This window comes from Protopterus annectens, chromosome 3.part1 (genome assembly GCF_019279795.1).
Source record: "Protopterus annectens isolate FY-2018-M chromosome 3.part1, PAN1.0, whole genome shotgun sequence".
Classification (NCBI taxonomy): Eukaryota; Metazoa; Chordata; order Ceratodontiformes; family Protopteridae; genus Protopterus; species Protopterus annectens.
In genome coordinates, this window is record NC_056732.1 from 1530770951 (window position 1) to 1530788734 (window position 17784).

The window sequence follows — 17784 nt, forward strand, 5'->3', positions numbered from 1 at the left end:
AGCATCCTCCAAAAGGGCCTCATAGAAACAGACAACTGGTGCCAGAGCCATGGCCTCAAGCTAAACACCAAAAAGTGTATAGTCATCCCCTTTGGCAAAAACAAAGTGCCCACAAATTACCACATAGATGGTAATCCATTAAGTACAGAAGAAGTAATTAGGGACCTGGGGACCCAAGTTGATAGCAATCTCTCATTTGACAACCACGTGGCCAAAGTGGTTAGAAAAACATTTTATATAGCCCATCTAATCATGAAGGGATTCACATCTAGATCAGGGGAGGTCATCGTGCCTCTTTACTCATCCCTCATCAGGCCCATAATTGAGTACAATGCCCCTTTTGGGATGTACCTTACCAGACACCTGCACAACTGGAAAGACCCCAAACGTACCTCACCAAGAGGATCAAAGGGCTCAAACAGATGCCATATGCTTCCCGGTTAAAGAAACTCCAGCTCCAGGCAATCTGTGCCTGATGTATAAAGCCATGTCCAACCTGGAATTAATGGACATGCTGCACCTCAGAAAATCCAAATCCCATCGAGCTATGCGCTCGAGAGACTTGAACCTCAGCACTGAAATAAATAGGACATGCTGGAGGGACAGATTCATAACCCAGAGGCTCCCTTCACTCTGGAATAAAATCCCAGTCCAGGTTAGGCAGAGTCCCTCATTGACTCTCTTCAAGAGGAATCTTGATGAGTGGATGGGAGATTGTAGGTTTACCCCGGGTATCACTTCTGTGTCACTGTTAGACAGAGGCACAGTATACTAACCTCGAAAAAGGGCATAGCAAAATTAATTTAAAATGGGTGGCGAAAACCAAACGCACTCTGGCTAGGCTTATAAATGCCCTAGGGCAGACAACCTAGTATGAACCTAAATATACATCATTCAAGCTTTTACAATGCAGATGATGCTTTGCTCAGCACTAGTCTTTCTTTTTGGCCTACTTCTTAATGCATCATATTTAACTCAACTGTATAACAGCAATGCCATTTATTTGTTAATAAAATAAACTATGTAGTCTACTTTGACCCTTTTTGGCCATGGCCCATGCCAGGACAGCCAGGGCAAATGTAAGATATATAGACAGTTTAGAATAACTGATTACATAGCAGATTTTTGGGAAAAATGTAGGATATGTGAAGTAAACCTACCCAGACATGGACAAGGCATACAGACACCACACTAGCAGTGACTGGAAGTCAGGACTGAACCCCATACCTTGAAGCTGTGAGGCTGATGTCTTAACTATTGAGCCACTACGCTTCTGCTGTAGTGTGGGACATAAAACATTTGTAATGCTGTCCGCATAATAACACTAACACATGCAACCCAAAAGAGATCACTTCATAAATGCTTTAGATACACAGAGTATGTCATACTACTCAGTCCTTGGTTTTATTGAATGAAAGCTTGAAGATGAGTAATTGGGAGTATTTGGAGAAATGCATGCGTATATGCATATCTTAGAATTCCATTTTATCAATTTAGCACTTTTTAGGTTCATTTTCTTCTCTGGGCAAAGTATTTTCAGCATATTTTTAAATAAATAAAAAAAGAACAGTATAAATTAAGTATTAGAGATGAACTGCGTTCTTCTGAATCTAATAATTAGAATTTATCAGGAAGATATTAAAAAATGCTACATGGTATTGCATTTCCAGAAATGGAATGTCTAATTTGTTAAGGGTTCGGGCAGTAGACGTCCTTCAGGCTGACAGCTGCTGAGCACAAAGTAAATGTCATGACTTGGTGAAAATGTGTATTAAATGACTACGCTCTACCTAGAAGCACTTCAATCTATGTTCCCCTGGTAAAGAATCATTGCTGTAGACATATCATGCCTTACTTGTAACATTAAATGTCGTAAGGAAACAAAAATTCCTTTTAAAACTGGAGACATTCTGTAAAATGGAGATTAAACCAGACAGTGAGTGGTTCATTACATCCTGTACCACAATGAGCCTACTTGTGTTGTAAAGTTAATCATTGTATAGTAAATAACTCATGCCACCTGAAATCTTTTAATAACAGCAGAGACAAGGACCTAGGAAAATGTCAGGGTCACCATATGAATCATTTACCCAACATGCTATGTTGTATAGCACATCTTTAGTATTACTGACTATTGTGGTTCACCTGACATCAGTTTGTTTGATTTGCCACAGTGTTACATACATTCACAGTGATTCTATTATCAGAGGACTTTAAAGCTGAACAAAATAAATACAGCAGCACTTGATTTCTTATTATATCCTTAACATATACTCAGCTGTTTGTGAAGAACTACATGTAAATTGTATCCAGTGTAAATATGTTCGGTTTCTGATCATAAACAGCATATTCATCAGAGTGCCATTTTCTAAAGCTGTCATTTCTGCCTGATATGTATACAAAATCATTCATTTAACTTGTTCCGGAAACAACATGCTTTGTCTACCTTTATCCTTGTACAGTGCTTGGGTCTACAGTGCAGGTACTGAACTCCTGGCACAGATGTAAATAAATGCATAATGTAATACAACAATGAAAAGTGCAGAGATAGTCTGTCACTGTATAATTGAACAGCTAGAATTTTGTCCAGAGATGACTGTCAGGCATACTGTGATAGCTTAACAGTGAAGCAAACGTACAATCAAAGGTACTTATGACACCCGCAGTCAAAATATACAATCTTTGACTTTTCCTTCAAGGGTTTAAATGACAATGGAATACACTGACATACATACTGTTCCTACTGGAGATTCAAGCGCAAAATCTAATATTATCATAGTCACTGTCATTTGCACAGATGTCCTTTTCCAATGATAGCATGGCATCCTTGGCTTGAAGTCTTTAGTTCAGACAAAGAGTGAAATGCAGCAACTGGACATGTTTACCTGTCTCTATTCAGGTAGTTAGCCGCTAATGAAAATGTATACGTCAAACATTTTTCAGTTCATGTTGTCACATTTGATTTTAAAGGTAAAGAGAAGGACGATAGGAAGCATTTTGTGTGTCTTCTTGGCCTCCTTTTTTTCTTTTCTCTTTGACTTTATTCGGAAGGCATTGGATTGAAGAACTTGAGTACAGATTGTGCTATAAGTAGAAATGTTTAATATCACAGTACTGTTGACAGTATGAAACTCTTCGTACATGGCCTAATGCTTGATTTAGACTGGTCTGATTTTTGTATCTCCATGTGTAAATGGCAACAGCATTTCCAAAGAGCCTTTGTATCTTCTATATAGTTGTGACATTCATTAGCTTTCTGATATATTTTAAGGATGCTTATCACTCCATATGTATCTGCTCATAAGTTATTCATTTTTAGTAATTATCTCCTGATGTTCACCTGTGAACGGACCTTAGAAAATGATTTAATGTACTTTGTGATACTGTCACAGCTGTTAAGTAACTAACTAAACAATGAATAGCTGTTAGCTTATGATCATTGTAAAATACATTCAGAAATCCATAAATTGCTTAAACCATTTCTTATGGTCAAAGGTTTCTGTTACTAATAGCATTTTTAATTTGTAAAGGAATTTTTTGTAGGCAGTATCTTTTCAGTTTCTTGCATGCTTTGCAGTTTAAGTCATGACTTCTACCTTATCAGCTATTACACAGTGTGTGTGTGTGTGTGTGTGTGTGTGTGTGTGTGTGTGTGTGTGTGTGTGTGTGTGTGTAAGAGACAGCTGAAAAACCTTGTAACCCCATTGGTCTACATATATCACATGACTCTTGTAAACATTGCAGTGATAAGTAATAAACTAGATTTTAAATAAAACATGTTGTACAGTCGCAGAAAAGTGCTCCGGGTTGTCGTTTATACAGTTTTAACCCACTTTTCATGCAGTTACATTACTCCTCTGTACAACACAGACTATTACATCTTGATTAACAACCTGAGCCCTGGAGAAGCTGGTCAGGAGAGGTGGGCATGAGTGCCCTACACTTATTTGCCTACCTTGGCAGATAAAGGTGACCCAGTCTGCTGCTCTGCTAACACCAAGCAGAGACTGCATAGATGTGCAAAGATGCAGAATGGAGACAATGCCTGACCTGCCAAGTCATACATCACACTGTAGCGAAATCTGGCACATTGGTGGAAGCATGCATATGCTTCCAAGTTGACACTTCAGTCTCCTTCTTTAGTGGTGCACGTCAACCTGCCAGGGAAGTGGAGCCTAAAATGTCCAGTGAAGTGTTAATAAGAACATCCCATCTCACACTAACCCATAAACCTTGGTAACAAGCTTTAGCAATTCTGGTCTCCACCTTATGGATCTCCACCAAAAGTGGCTTCAGGACTGGAGAACAAGCTGGATGCTCTGGCCTGAGGGGAGAGAGTGGTTGTTCATATCACCACAGGTGGCATAAATAGCATATGGTTAAAAAAAAAAGTTACTCAGCTGTGCATTTTGTCTACACAGTATGGCAGGGCATATCCCCTCAGTAATTCATACTCTCTTGAACAGTGCTGTATAACTATAGAATGGTGATTTCTTTCTTCATGGGACTTTTTTTGAGAAGAAACCTCCCCACCTTTGCTATGGATTGTACTTCTCCATGTAGGCACTTTTTCGTTCATGGGTTTCACGTGTAGTCTTTTCTTGTGGCATGATAATTTCATAATCGTATTCAGTGGCATACTTCAGTATAAGTGAAGATAAATGTCCAGTTTGGAAATGTAATGCCTAGATAAACGTGTCGAGATGTTAATTACATTTATTTTCATCACAGCTTTCCTAGTTTCCTATCTTCATTCTATACTCACTTTAAAGTTGTTTTCCTGCTTCACAGTCATGTCACAATGTGTAATAAATTGTAACCCCGAATAAATATCCTGCTGTTTTGCTGCTACATGTGGATTATCAATTCTAGTTAATGAACCCAATTTTAGCAGCTTCATCCCAGTTTGTCTCCAGTTTGAGATCAGAACTTTTTTTCTTTTTTGGTTCAGCACTTAAGTTTTATTTATGTTATCCATTCAGAGCTTCAGGTGATGCAGACTTCCAGAGTTTAACTGCATGAAGTGGAATTTTTTTCAAACAAGTCTTAATCCTTTGCATTTGTGTCATGGAGAAAAAAGTACTCTTGTCTAATTTTTCTTTCTAGGGATGACATCCATTACTACTTCTGACACACACTTATTTTTACCTCATGGTATGGCTTTAAATTTGTACTTTGGCTACTACAACCATAGGTGCTTCATGCTTTCCACTTTTGTTAACTGAGGATCTCTCCTTCATGTAAGTTGCTTAATGACATTGTCAGAAACACCCAGCTCTCTAAGTACTGTGATACAATCACACTAGGTTACCATTATTAATGTTGTTTCTGTACTGTTCTCTGTCTTCTACAAATTCCAGACCTGTACATTTCTTTGTTTTTCACTACTCGCTTTGACCATTTTATTAATTTAATTAGTGTGAGATGTCTAGATACTTTATGATGTGTAATTTGGCTATTACTCCTTTACTGTTGAGACACGGCCTTATTATTTTTACCCTGACATTGAACTCTAAACATCCTCAATGTCTTTCAATTGTGTGCTGTACTATCCTACTTATTTAGCATCATGTGACCACATTTCTCTTGGACCTGTGTATTTATGGTTATTTCAAAAATGTGACTGTGATCTTTCTACTATCTCCATGTATTCCTTTAAATCTAAGGCTGTTTTAATTTTCGAACATTGCCTCCAGTCCTGTAGCCTTCTGCTAACTCTGGTTTTGAGTCACTACTATTGCTACTCTCTCGAGAAATCATTATGTCTGTTTTGACTTTTATCTTGAGACATGACTGTCATCACAAGAGCTAATTTGAACTATATTTTTTACTTTTCATTAGTGAAATGATGATGTATAAGTATATGATTTGATGTCACTGGAAGCCACTCATTTAGTTTTTCTGAAATACTATGGCTTCCTTTTTCATCTGCATTTCCTCCTTTCTGTTGGTTTTGCAAATATAGCCCTCAGAATCAGGCTTTGATTTTAAATATCTGAGTACTTTTACGGTGTTGAGGCTTGCTTCTTCATCGGTTTGACTAAGATGGCTAAATCTACAGTGGAGTTACTTGAACAAGAATTCAATCCTACAGCTCATTGCCACAGCTTTTCCAAAGAAGGGAGGGGAAATGTGAAGCCATGAAATATGTGCCAAAATGTGGTGCTACTATTGTGTACTAGTGAAGTTTTCATCAACCTAGTCCTCAGATTAACCTCTTCAAATTTACTAAGATTTTTTTGACCTTTGTGTATTTGTAGATGAAGTTAAGTCAGTAGCATACCTATATCTGAGACATTGTAGAGAGCTTACAATATTATGTGAATATTAAGTAAAAAAAATGCTGTCTATTGGTCTAATCACACTGGAGAAGAGTTAAAAATGACTGGTCTATAATTTCACTGGAGAATAATTCCTAAAAAAAATCTGATTTTACTGGAAAAGAGATTGACATTTGGCCTTGTCAAGCTGACCAGATGACTTCTGTTGATGAACAAACACACACTGAGGGATGGTTGTCATATTCTAATATACTGGCAGGTTCTTGGTTTCATTTGGTAAGGTGGTGCAGTAAGACAAAATACATTTCTATCTAATCTCACGGCATGATATCTATATTCACAACCTTACAGTACTTTGGTTGATTCTTTTAAATGTAATAACCACCAAGAGCAGATGGGCTTCTTCCAGTCTTGTGTTCATTTCTTTTGTCACTGTTTCAAACCAGCTTGTGTTGTTCTTGAGGTAGGAATGTCTCTCAAAACAACTGACCGTCTTTCTCTGGGTATCCACCAGCCCATCAGTACTTCATGCATTTCTGAGAATAAATGAACAAGGGATTACTCTGTATTTGCAATTTAGAGAAAGAGGAATGGCTTTACCCACAAGTACTTTGAGACGTATCCACAAATCATTGTTCTATGATCACCCTACAGTTGTGTTCTCCACAAATGGGGAAACAGTGACTACATCATATCAAGGGCAGTATAGCCATGTCATTTCCCTGTTTCACTTTGCAAAGTCCTCTACATTTTTTTTGTTTTCATTTTTATTTTCTTAAAACCTAATGAATTAAAAATTGTACAAATCAGAAATTTTCTTGCTGTGTATGTATTAGTTCCTGCAGAAGCTATCTGTTTGTCACTTAATGGAGACTTGATGTCAACAGGCAAACTCTTCAAAGTTACCTACAGGCGGGTGACGAGGTAGCATGTTCGGTGTGTATCCGAGACTTTCCGAGTGACTCCGCAGTGTGTCACAGGTGCTCTGCAATGCAAAAAGGGGAAATTGTTAATAAATATTTCACTGAAAACAGAAATGAGAGACAGTAACAATGAGCACATGTATTGGACATGTTTAGATTTACTGAATATGTTCTGCTGTCATAATCCCCCCCACAGCATTGCTGACAATTTTCTGGGCGGCCGCGGTAGTGCAGCGATTAGCATTGCCTCCTCACAGCAAGAAGTTCTCTGGTTCAATCCTCAGCTGGGGTGCCTTCTGTGCAGAGTCTGCATGTCTTCCCTGTGGTCACGTGGGTTTCCTCCGGGTGCTCCGGTTTCCTCCCACATCCCAAAGACATGCTGTAGGTGGATTGGACACTCTAAATTGGACCTAGGTGTGAGTGCATGCATGTGTGTGTCTTCTGTGGAAGGTTGAGCGCTGGGCTGGCAACTCAATACCATAAAACTCCACTGACAATCATGAGTGGACAGGTGATCCACTGTGGTGACCTCTAACTGGGAAAAAGCCAAAAGAAGACCTTGTAAGGGATTACTTCAACTTCTACTCTCCCCTTATAGTCTTACTTCAAGCTTATAGCTTCCTGAGGCAAGTATAGTTGGTGTTGGAAGAATGTGCTGGTAAAACATGTTTTAGCAAATCAATTTTTCATATAAAAACATATTATCAAAAGGCTGGCTAGCATCCTTTTATTCAAAATTTTCTGACTACAAAATTTTTATAGAAATAACCATCTGTGCTAACCCTTAGTAGCCTGCTCCCTAATGAGACAAACTGATTTTTTAGTAGTCTTTCAAAGATGTAACTTTCTTCTTCCTTGAGTAAATATGTTCGAGAATCATAGGTTAATTAATTAAATGAACAGCTCTGTGCCACATATTGCTCCACTGATGAATATTAATGAAAAATACTATCATATTACCTGGAGGAAGTGATATTCCAGTTCTGCTACCCATTCTCTAACATTTAAATGTATTGACTATAGACTATTAATATAGAATTTAATGACTGGTATGTACCATTGCACTGGTCTCCAGTACCTGTTGCAAAGCCTATACATTTTACCTAACCCTCACCTCTTCAGATTTACTAGGATATTTTTTACCCCGTCTTATTTTGGCCTTATTATTTTTGCCTCTTAAGACTTTTACAAGAAGTCAACTGCATACATTCACCGTTCTTCCCATAATGAAATGCATCAGCTTGCTAACATTTAAACTACTCATTCATTCATGGTTTGCTCCTTTTATTGCTAAAATCTCATATCTTGAAAAATATTAAAATCATTCTACTTATCTCTGTTCAGTATCTGAAGGACTTGGAGTCCCTTGACCCACTTCCTTTCAATGGGTTTATGGTACATCTCTGTAACTCTTAAGCTTTAGCTGTCCTCTCTGTCCTTGTGGAGCTACAACCTTGACAACTGGGCTTACTCTAAGAACTGAAGATTCAGCACTGATCTGTCCACTAGAGTCATTACCATTTTTTGTAGTTATTGTACCCCTTTTTATACCTGTGCATCTACTGGTTTTCTTAGCAACCTTATGTAATTGTGCAGCTACTTAATTCTATATCATTGCATATATTAACTCCATGACCACATACCTATTAATGTTTCCTCCATAATATAATCCTACTATATGGTTTCTGTGACCTTAGTGCATGATTTTTAGGATTTTTTAATTGTGGATCTTAGCTATTCCTGCACAGGCTGTTGTTCCAGTTAGATATATTCCTTTATTGGATAATGTGAATCTTTTTGAAAAGATAGATGCATATTTTGCTTCATTAGTAGGGATTTAAATTAGTCAAGGGAGAAGTACAGCCAGTCAGCATGGGAAATTTAGTCTTCACAAAACAAAACAGGAAATTAATAAAGTAGGCACAACAATAAAGTATAGATGATTAAACACTGCAATCCGTAAAGGAGAATTCAGGACAGAAAAGAGAGAAAAAAAGGAAAATCAGCAGAGTACACAATTTGTGTCCATAATTTATGTAAGTTTTCTCTGATCTGATAGCCTTAATGGAGATATGCTGTACTATCTAGACACTATGGGAGTCCCAGAAATATGTGGGAGGTTGTGGGTGGTTAGGGTGGGAAGTTGGTGTAATGGTTAAGGTGATTACATTTGAAACACAAGGTGCAGGGTTTTATTCTGACATGGGGTAACTGGCTAGGCTTAAAACTGACCATAAGGGCAGTTAGCCTAGTACTAACCTATGAACTATGCCACATAGAGAACCACAATAAGATTGTCAACATAACAAGTTTTATACAAAGTGTAAAATTGTAGTGAGAAGTAGCTGTCCATATCAGGAAGGGTACCGTGGCAATAACATTGTTGGCTATATAGGAAGAAGCCAATTCACTACTGATCTGTACATGGGACTTTCATCTCCATCACCATTAATACTAAGACAGGTGGGACTTATATTGGCACCTATAAGTCTCCCAGGCTACTTTGGGCCTTATCCTTTCTCCATACCGCTGAGCATATCATGACCCCTCTGTAGATCTCTTAGGCAATGTGTTAGTTATGTTGCACTAAAGACCACCCCAGGCTACCTGTGAATATTGTTCCTATTTTGGCAGTGATTTCCCGTTTTCAGCTTTTTTTGTAAGGTGCTATTTTCTGATCACCTTTCAGATAAATGAGTCCAGTTTACCTTCTTGGCTTCAACTTACAGTTTCTGTAATGATTTCTAATAACTGCAGTCAGGCTCTCTTCATCTGTCTGGATGACACATTTTGAGCCACCTGTTTGTTTCTTTTTTTGTCAATGTGCTTGATAGTATCTTTAGTTTCTCTTTAGTTTCTTACAATTAATAAGAAACAAGATTCTCAGTCCTTTCATAAATGTAACTGTAGGGCAGGCCATAAAACTCATCCCAGGAAAACCACACTAAGTGCCAGCCTAACATACTTTAAACACCCCACAACATTTTCTTGCATGTTGGGTATGGCTTTAAATAACTGACTGCGAGAGAGGAAAGACACATCCAGCAAGGGGGCTGCCAATCTTCCACCACCCCCACCATAAATACGATATCAGCACCTGTTAGTACAATTTTAAGAGCCTTGTGGTTCTATGGTAGGGGGCACAGGGGAAGACGCCCTCTGATTGATGTTATGCTTTCTTCTGCCTTAATGAGTAGAGGGCATAGCTAACTGGAGGATATGGTTTTGCTACTATGCACCCTGTGGGAATGTTTTAAAGTAAGTTTCTCAAACGTTTATAGGTAAGCAGCATTTCTCTGAAGTGTTAGGTTTGTGCAGCTTTCAAGCCTTCTGCCTTGAATCCTGTTTAAATTGCCAAGCCTTAAAATCTTATGATGTCCTTCTGATGTACTGGGGACAACAAACACTTTGGAGTAAAACCCTTCTCCTGTTCTTTTTGTAATCCCCTCTCCTCCTATGACAAGGAGAGTATTAGAAATGGCATGGGTGGAAGAGCAGCAGAACGGACTGATGAGTGTCCATATCAAAAGGTGGGACCTACTTAAGGAATCTTATAGAGGTGTCTGAAAGAACTTAAGGAGTTACATAGTTAGTATATTTTTATTTATAGCTTGAGGCTTTGTATTCTTATGAAAGATTAGAGCTGAGTTGGAAACAGAACAATGAAAAGGCTTGTAATCGACAGTGGCCAAGGTTTCACACTTTTTTGAATGTCTTCATTATTGCCTGTGAGGAGTCAGTAAAGAAGAGCTTAATCTAAAATGTTCCACCTTAATTACCTATTTCTATTGAAACAAGCATTATAAACATTTTTAATATAATGTGGAAGAAAAGAGAAGTATAGCTCATAAAGGAAAAATGTATATATAGAATAAAATTATTTTGTTGGCTGCGTGGACAGTGGCATAAATTAGTGACTGTGCCTCAGATGACCCAGTATCAATTAGCAACGTGGACAGTGGAGGAGCTGACAAAGGAAGACAGAAGTGAGTAGCTGATGTCTGCTTATCTTAGAGAAAGGGAGGGAAGGACAAATGCCAAAAAGTGCATAGTCATCCCCTTTGGAAAAAACAAAGTACCTACAAACTACCACATAGGTGGTAGCCCCCTAAATACGGAAGACATAATAAGGGATCTGGGGACCCAAGTAAATAGTAACCTCTCCTTTGATAATCACATTGTCAAAGTGGTTAGAAAATCCTTCTATATGGCCCACCTAATCACAAAAGGGTTTGCATCCAGATTGAAAGAGGTCATTGGGGCCCCTCTACGCATCACTCATCAGACCCATCATAGAGTACAATGCCCATTTGGGATGTACCTTACAAGACACCTGCAACAACTGGAAAGACCACAGAAGTTCCTCACCAAGTGGATCACTGGCCTTAAGCAGATTCCCTATGCAGCTCGACTGAAGAAACTCCAGCTGTACTCAGTTGCATACCGCCTACTCAGAGGTAATCTCTGCCTGACATACAAGGCCATGTCCAACCCAGAATTGATGGACATGCTCCACCTAAAGAAAACCATATCCCCTCGAGCCACATGCTCCAGTGATCTAAACCTCACCGCAACAATAAATAAATAAATAGGACATGCAGGAGGGATGGATTCATGTCCCAGAGACTTCCCATGCTCTGGAACAAGATTCCAATCTACATTAGGAAGAGCTCCTCACTAACCTTCTTCAAGAGAAACCTTGATGAGTGGACGGGAAACAGAAAGTTTACTTCAGGGATCACTTCAATGTCTCTGCTGGACAGAGGCACAGGGAACTAATCTAATGGGGCGGCAAAAGCCAGCACATTCTGGCTAGGCTTATAAATGCCTTCGTGCAGATAGCCTAGTACCTACCTATGAACCTATGTTCTGCTGCAGTACTGCCACCTACTGGGGAGAGAGGAGCAAAGCATTCAGTGTATGATCTAGGGACGTGCTTGGTACTGCATTCATGTAGCATGTAGAAGAGCATTCATAGCTAAAGGAGAAGACATAGCAGGCCTCTGTGTTTACAGACATACACATCAGCTGCTGGGAGAGACTATATCTAGAAGGAAACTCTGGCAGCAGTCTGGAATGACAGCCTCACACTACTAACACTGAGCCATGGGGGCACTTGGGTCATGAGTGGGCAGATTGTCAATGAACAATGGCGAGAAATGGAAAGACAGAGAGAAAAAGAATAAAATGATCAACAGTTTGCCAAGTAGGAAAAAAGGTACAATGTTAATACATGCTCTATAACATGCATAAAGTATGTTTACTTGTAAAGAATGTACATTATTGTTTGTGTGTGTGTGTGTGTATGTGGTGGGGGGGCTCAGTTGTTGGTAGATACACAATGGACACAACAGGCAACCCAAAAAAAAACATTTAGTTGAAGCAGCCCAGGTTACTACATCTATGGAGATGAAATTACTCCATGCAAAGATCAATTCAGTCTTAGAGGCTGTGCACAAAACCCCATACGTTTGAGCAGTTTGATTAATTGGGAAGGGGGAACATTTTCTAAGGATTAGTATTTAAGAAGTGTGAGAGTAGGTAGTACAAAGCCACAGAAACAATTAAGAAATGTATTTTGACAGAAATACTTCATGAATTCAGACTTCATGTAGAACAAAATCGTGGTCACATACTGCATCTCCCAGACATGGACTGGGCTAAAAAGAAGGCAAAGGAATCTAGATTATGATATTTCATACCATTTCAAGGCAATGGTAATAAAAGTGTTTTTTTTTAATTATTTTTGGGAAAAAAGGCCTGAATCTGAATATATCCAGGTTTGGTAAATGACATTCCTTAGGATAGGTTTTACGTGTATCAGCCTGCACAAAGTATGCACTGAATCACTTACCATGTGAAGGGTATTGACAAAAAGATCAACCCAGAGTAGACTCAGCATCTTTAAGTTCTTCCAAAGTAGGGTCATTCAGTGGTGAGTTATTGAAAGAAGAGGATTAAATGTCCCTATCTATTTCAGATAGTGGGAGCTCAAGGCTCTCAGGCTCTGCAATGGTTGATGACAAAGTAAGCGCCTCATTTTAGACAGTTGGAAACTGATCTGTAATTATCAGTGAACGCAAGCATAGACTAAGGAAACACCATGGCATGATGGGCTGTTGCTTGGCCCACAAGATGTGACTAGGAAGGCATGCCCAAGAACAGCACATGACAGGTGGGGGGGGCCAGTGCTTGACACTGAATTGCAGCATGCATTTGTTGTGCAATTGCTGAAAGATATTCTGCTGCATGTATTGTACAATCTATTGAAGTTTGTCACCGACATGAGGACAACTGAAGACCCATTGATAGGAGTGGGGGAATCATTGAGACAATTGCAACTGGAACTAATGAGCAACTCAACATGGAGTACATAATAAGGTTATGTTAAAAGATGGTTCCAAGTTCTATCTCTTTTCTAAATAACAGCACCTCCAAGGGCACAGAAAGAAAAAAAGAAGAACAGAAGCAATGAATGCTAGGTCTTGTTGCCAAATGTAGGTGACAGGGAATCACTTCAGCTGTGAAAGATAAAGTCATGCTTACTAAAAAGAAAAAAAAACAGTTACTGTCCATAACTGGTCAGTAACAAAGTAACTCACACCCTTCCCACAAAGGCTGAAAACAAGCTTATTTTTGAAAGAGGTAAGCCCTCGCCATCCCAACAAATATGCAGAAGCCCTACTCAGTCTTGAACCCTCATATGTAGGGAAGGGAGAAACCCTAAAAGCAACACACTATGACCTCACAGAACAGTAATTCCACAACCAAATGAAAGCTTAGCCCCAACAAGAAGGAAATCAGCCAGCTGGGTTTGTGCAGTAAGCACCCAATTCAGTACTGAAAGGTGAAGGACAATACTGAGATAGTCACCATCCTGCTGAACTTCTGCTTTGAAAAGTGGCCAAACAGGTGAATGAGTTGTCATTACAGGATAATGAACTAGGGAAGCTACTACAGTGATTGAGTGCCAGGATAGGGAGACCGATCTGAAGGTTAGAGACTTGATACTGAGTGCCAGGATAGGGAGACCGATCTGAAGGTTAGAGACTTGATACTGAGTGCCAGGATAGGGAGACAGATCTGAAGGTTAGAGACTTGATACTGTGCCAGGATAGGGAGACAGATCTGAAGGTTAGAGACTTGATACTGAGTGCCAGGATAGGGAGACAGATCTGAAGGTTAGAGACTTATACTGAGTGCCAGGATAGGTAGACAGATCTGAAGGTTAGAGACTTGATACTGAGTGCCAGGATAGGGAGACCGATCTGAAGGTTAGAGACTTGATACTGAGTGCCAGGATAGGGAGACAGATCTGAAGGTTAGAGACTTGATACTGAGTGCCAAGATAGGTAGACAGATCTGAAGGTTAGAGACTTGATACTGAGTGCCAGGATAGAGAGACAGATCTGATGGTTAGAGACTTGATACTGAGTGCCAGGATAGGGAGACAGATCTGAAGGTTAGAGACTTGATACTGAGTGCCAGGATAGAGAGACAGATCTGAAGGTTAGAGACTTGATACTGAATGCCAGGATAGGGAGACAGATCTGAAGGTTAGAGACTTGATACTGAGTGCCAGGATAGGGAGACAGATCTGAAGGTTTGAGACTTGATACTGAGTGCCAGGATAGAGAGACAGATCTGAAGGTTAGAGACTTGATACTGAATGCCAGGATAGGGAGACAGATCTGAAGGTTAGAGACTTGATACTGAGTGCCAGGATAGGGAGACAGATCTGAAGGTTAGAGACTTGATACTGAGTGCCAGGATAGGTAGACAGATCTGAAGGTTAGAGACTTGATACTGAGTGCCAGGATAGGGAGACAGATCTGAAGGTTAGAGACTTGATACTGAGTGCCAGGATAAGGAGACAGATCTGAAGGTTAGAGACTTGATACTGAGTGCCAGGATAAGGAGACAGATCTGAAGGTTAGAGACTTGATTTTGTACTTAATTTCCTTCTGCTTGGTATCTCTCATTGGTACATCCTGCCTGTTATTGTATCATGCAGGCCACCATTTATTGGAAACCCCACATTTTGCCTCCTAGTAGCCATCTTAGGATTAGTGCACCTGCTTTGCTCCTTATGAGAGAAGGAGAGGGACATTATTTCCTGGAGACTGCTGATCACCAGAAATCCTGATAAATGCTGAACAGATGCCAGCTTGGAATCTCTGCTTATATTTTGAGAGGACATTGATTTCTATCTCTGATTGGCCAGTGAGTATCTGTGTGGGACTTTCCTGACTGATCTGATTGCTACTACCAGAAAAGTCTACAACAAGCCTAGAGACCCCTGCATCATTTGAGACAAGACATTTGATCACCAAAGACCCTGTGACCTTCTTCTTATCCTGTGATTGGTACTACTGTTTTGCTTCTGGTAGGAGAAGAAGCAAAGGGGCATTGTATCCCAGTAGCATGAAGCTTTAGTGAGACCAGCACTAGTAGTAGCCAGGCAGTAGCCAATCAGATGAATCCTCTCTTTTCATCATTCTTGACAAAGCTAATTCTTTCTTTATTTATTTCTTTTAAATAAGTACGGCTTGACTAGATGCTGTATAACCTAACTTCAGAATATTTCCCTAAATATTTCTTCTAAAAGTCATCAGGGTCTACTTATTAGTTTCCCCTCAAGTGGTTGGCAGTGCTCTGTATTGACTCAGACACCTTGACTTGAAAAAGCACCTCTGAAATTTCACCAATACCTAGTTGCACAAAGGGCAACTAGTTTGCAGTCACAAACACTGATCCCAGAGGTGCAAACCAGATACTCCTGGCATTATTATATATTCTCACTGCAACTATATAATCAATAAAAAATGGCATGCTTCCATGGATATGAACTTTCCCACTATCCCTATTACGAGCTTGGTGGATATGGCACACTGAGAAATTGCCTCATATGTGCTGACAACCAGCTAATTTATTTATTTATTTGCATTTATTAACCAAGTTGGTCCAGCTGGGTAAGAATTATCCTTTTTTAGTGGAGACCCGAGGGGAAAAGCCCCAAACAGACATACAAATACATACGAATAGAGACAAATTAACAATATTACAGAGGAAAACAATATTATGGATACAATGGATAAGAAAAACAAACAATGAAAGTTTGAGAATATGAGTAAGGTAGGCCAGAGGCATGCATGCAAAAGATTTATGAAAAGGTTTTCTGAGCAAGATCTCTGAATTAAGCTAAAGTAGGCAAAGAAATGATGATTTAGGTGTGGAGTTAGTAGTGTGTGAGTTTTAGGTGGGAGCATGTGAAGGACATTCCCATTTGGAGGAGAGATGGGAGAGAAGCATGGATTTGAAATTGCTGTGGTTAGGTATATTACGTAGTGGTGTGGGGAGATTGTTCCATAGTTTGGCTATAGTGTGGGATAGTAGTAGTTTACCAGTTGGGTGGATGGGTTTGTGTACATGCAGGAGGTTTTGGCCTGTGGATCTCAGTATACGGGTAGGTGTGTAGGGTGTTAGAGATTTAGCAAGAGAGGGGCATTCTGCTGGTTTAAAGATGAGTTTGTGGGCTGTTGTAAGTTGTAGGTACTTTAGGTGGTTGTGGAGTTCTAGCCAGTTTAGGGTGTGTAGGGAGTGACAGTGATGGGAAGAGTTCTTAGAATTGGTTTCAAATTTGCAGATTTTGTTGTAACAGGCCTCAAGTTTAGCACGGAGTCCGAGTTGTAGGTCGTAGTTGTAGGTAATTCTCAAACAATCTGATAAGGTATGTAAGAGTTGTATGTATACAATGTCACTGGAGGCAAAACTCTCACATAAATGCACTCCTAAAGTCAATTAGGCTGTCAGTAGTACACTCGCTGCACCCATCATACACAGTTCAAAGCAGACACATACACCCACATATGCTGAGGCACTTCATTGTAGCTTTCCTAAGTCCCAAAGACCTCCTAGATGAAGTACACATAACAAATACCCTCAGCAGCCCTGAATGTACTCTTTCAAGACAACACCCACATCAGCACAAATAGCCCCATCTCATTGAGCCGCTACTGCTAAGCCCATAAGGCACGCCACCACACAGTCCAACATTCTAATCTATGGAAACACCAGTATGAGACACACAGATGTTCCTGTCACCAGGCTAAATAAGGAGAAAATCCCAGTCAGTTGCTCATCAGGAGTCAGGATCCACCATGTTACACATGCACTCAGGTCATTGGACTACAAGTACCAGTATAACTTAGTCATAGTCCATGTGGGTGCAAATGACCTGAGATGTACCTCCCTAGACTATATGAAGACAGAAGTATTAAGGAATATGTGTCCCAGGCTGGTATGAGCTTAGCATTTAGCAGCATTTTACCCTCCCCAAGAATGATTCCACAATATAAACAGAAGCTGACTTACTTTAATAATTGGCTTAGTTTCTGAAGTTATTCTAAGGGGTTGCCATATTTTTCATCCCAGAAAAAGATTGTTAACAGACCATGCTGCGTTGCAAGGGATGGTCATCACTTCTCCCGTCTAGGCTATCAATATTAGCTAAAACATTGCCCTCTTCCATAATGCCTTTTTTAGGCAATGCCAAACTTAAAGTACTTCCAACATAGCAA

At 39.7% G+C, this 17784-nt stretch overlaps 1 protein-coding gene across 1 annotated transcript in view; it reads right to left on the reverse strand.

The window, feature by feature from the left end:
• Positions 1-809: 809 nt before the first annotated feature.
• The window catches only part of ASIC3 (acid sensing ion channel subunit 3), a 522157-nt gene continuing 505182 nt past the window's right edge, over positions 810-17784 (reverse strand). The window contains exon 10 of the mRNA XM_044066319.1: positions 810-7266. Within this exon, the coding sequence (XP_043922254.1) occupies positions 7162-7266 (105 nt within the window). The 3' untranslated portion in view covers positions 810-7161. The remainder of the gene's footprint in view (positions 7267-17784) is intronic.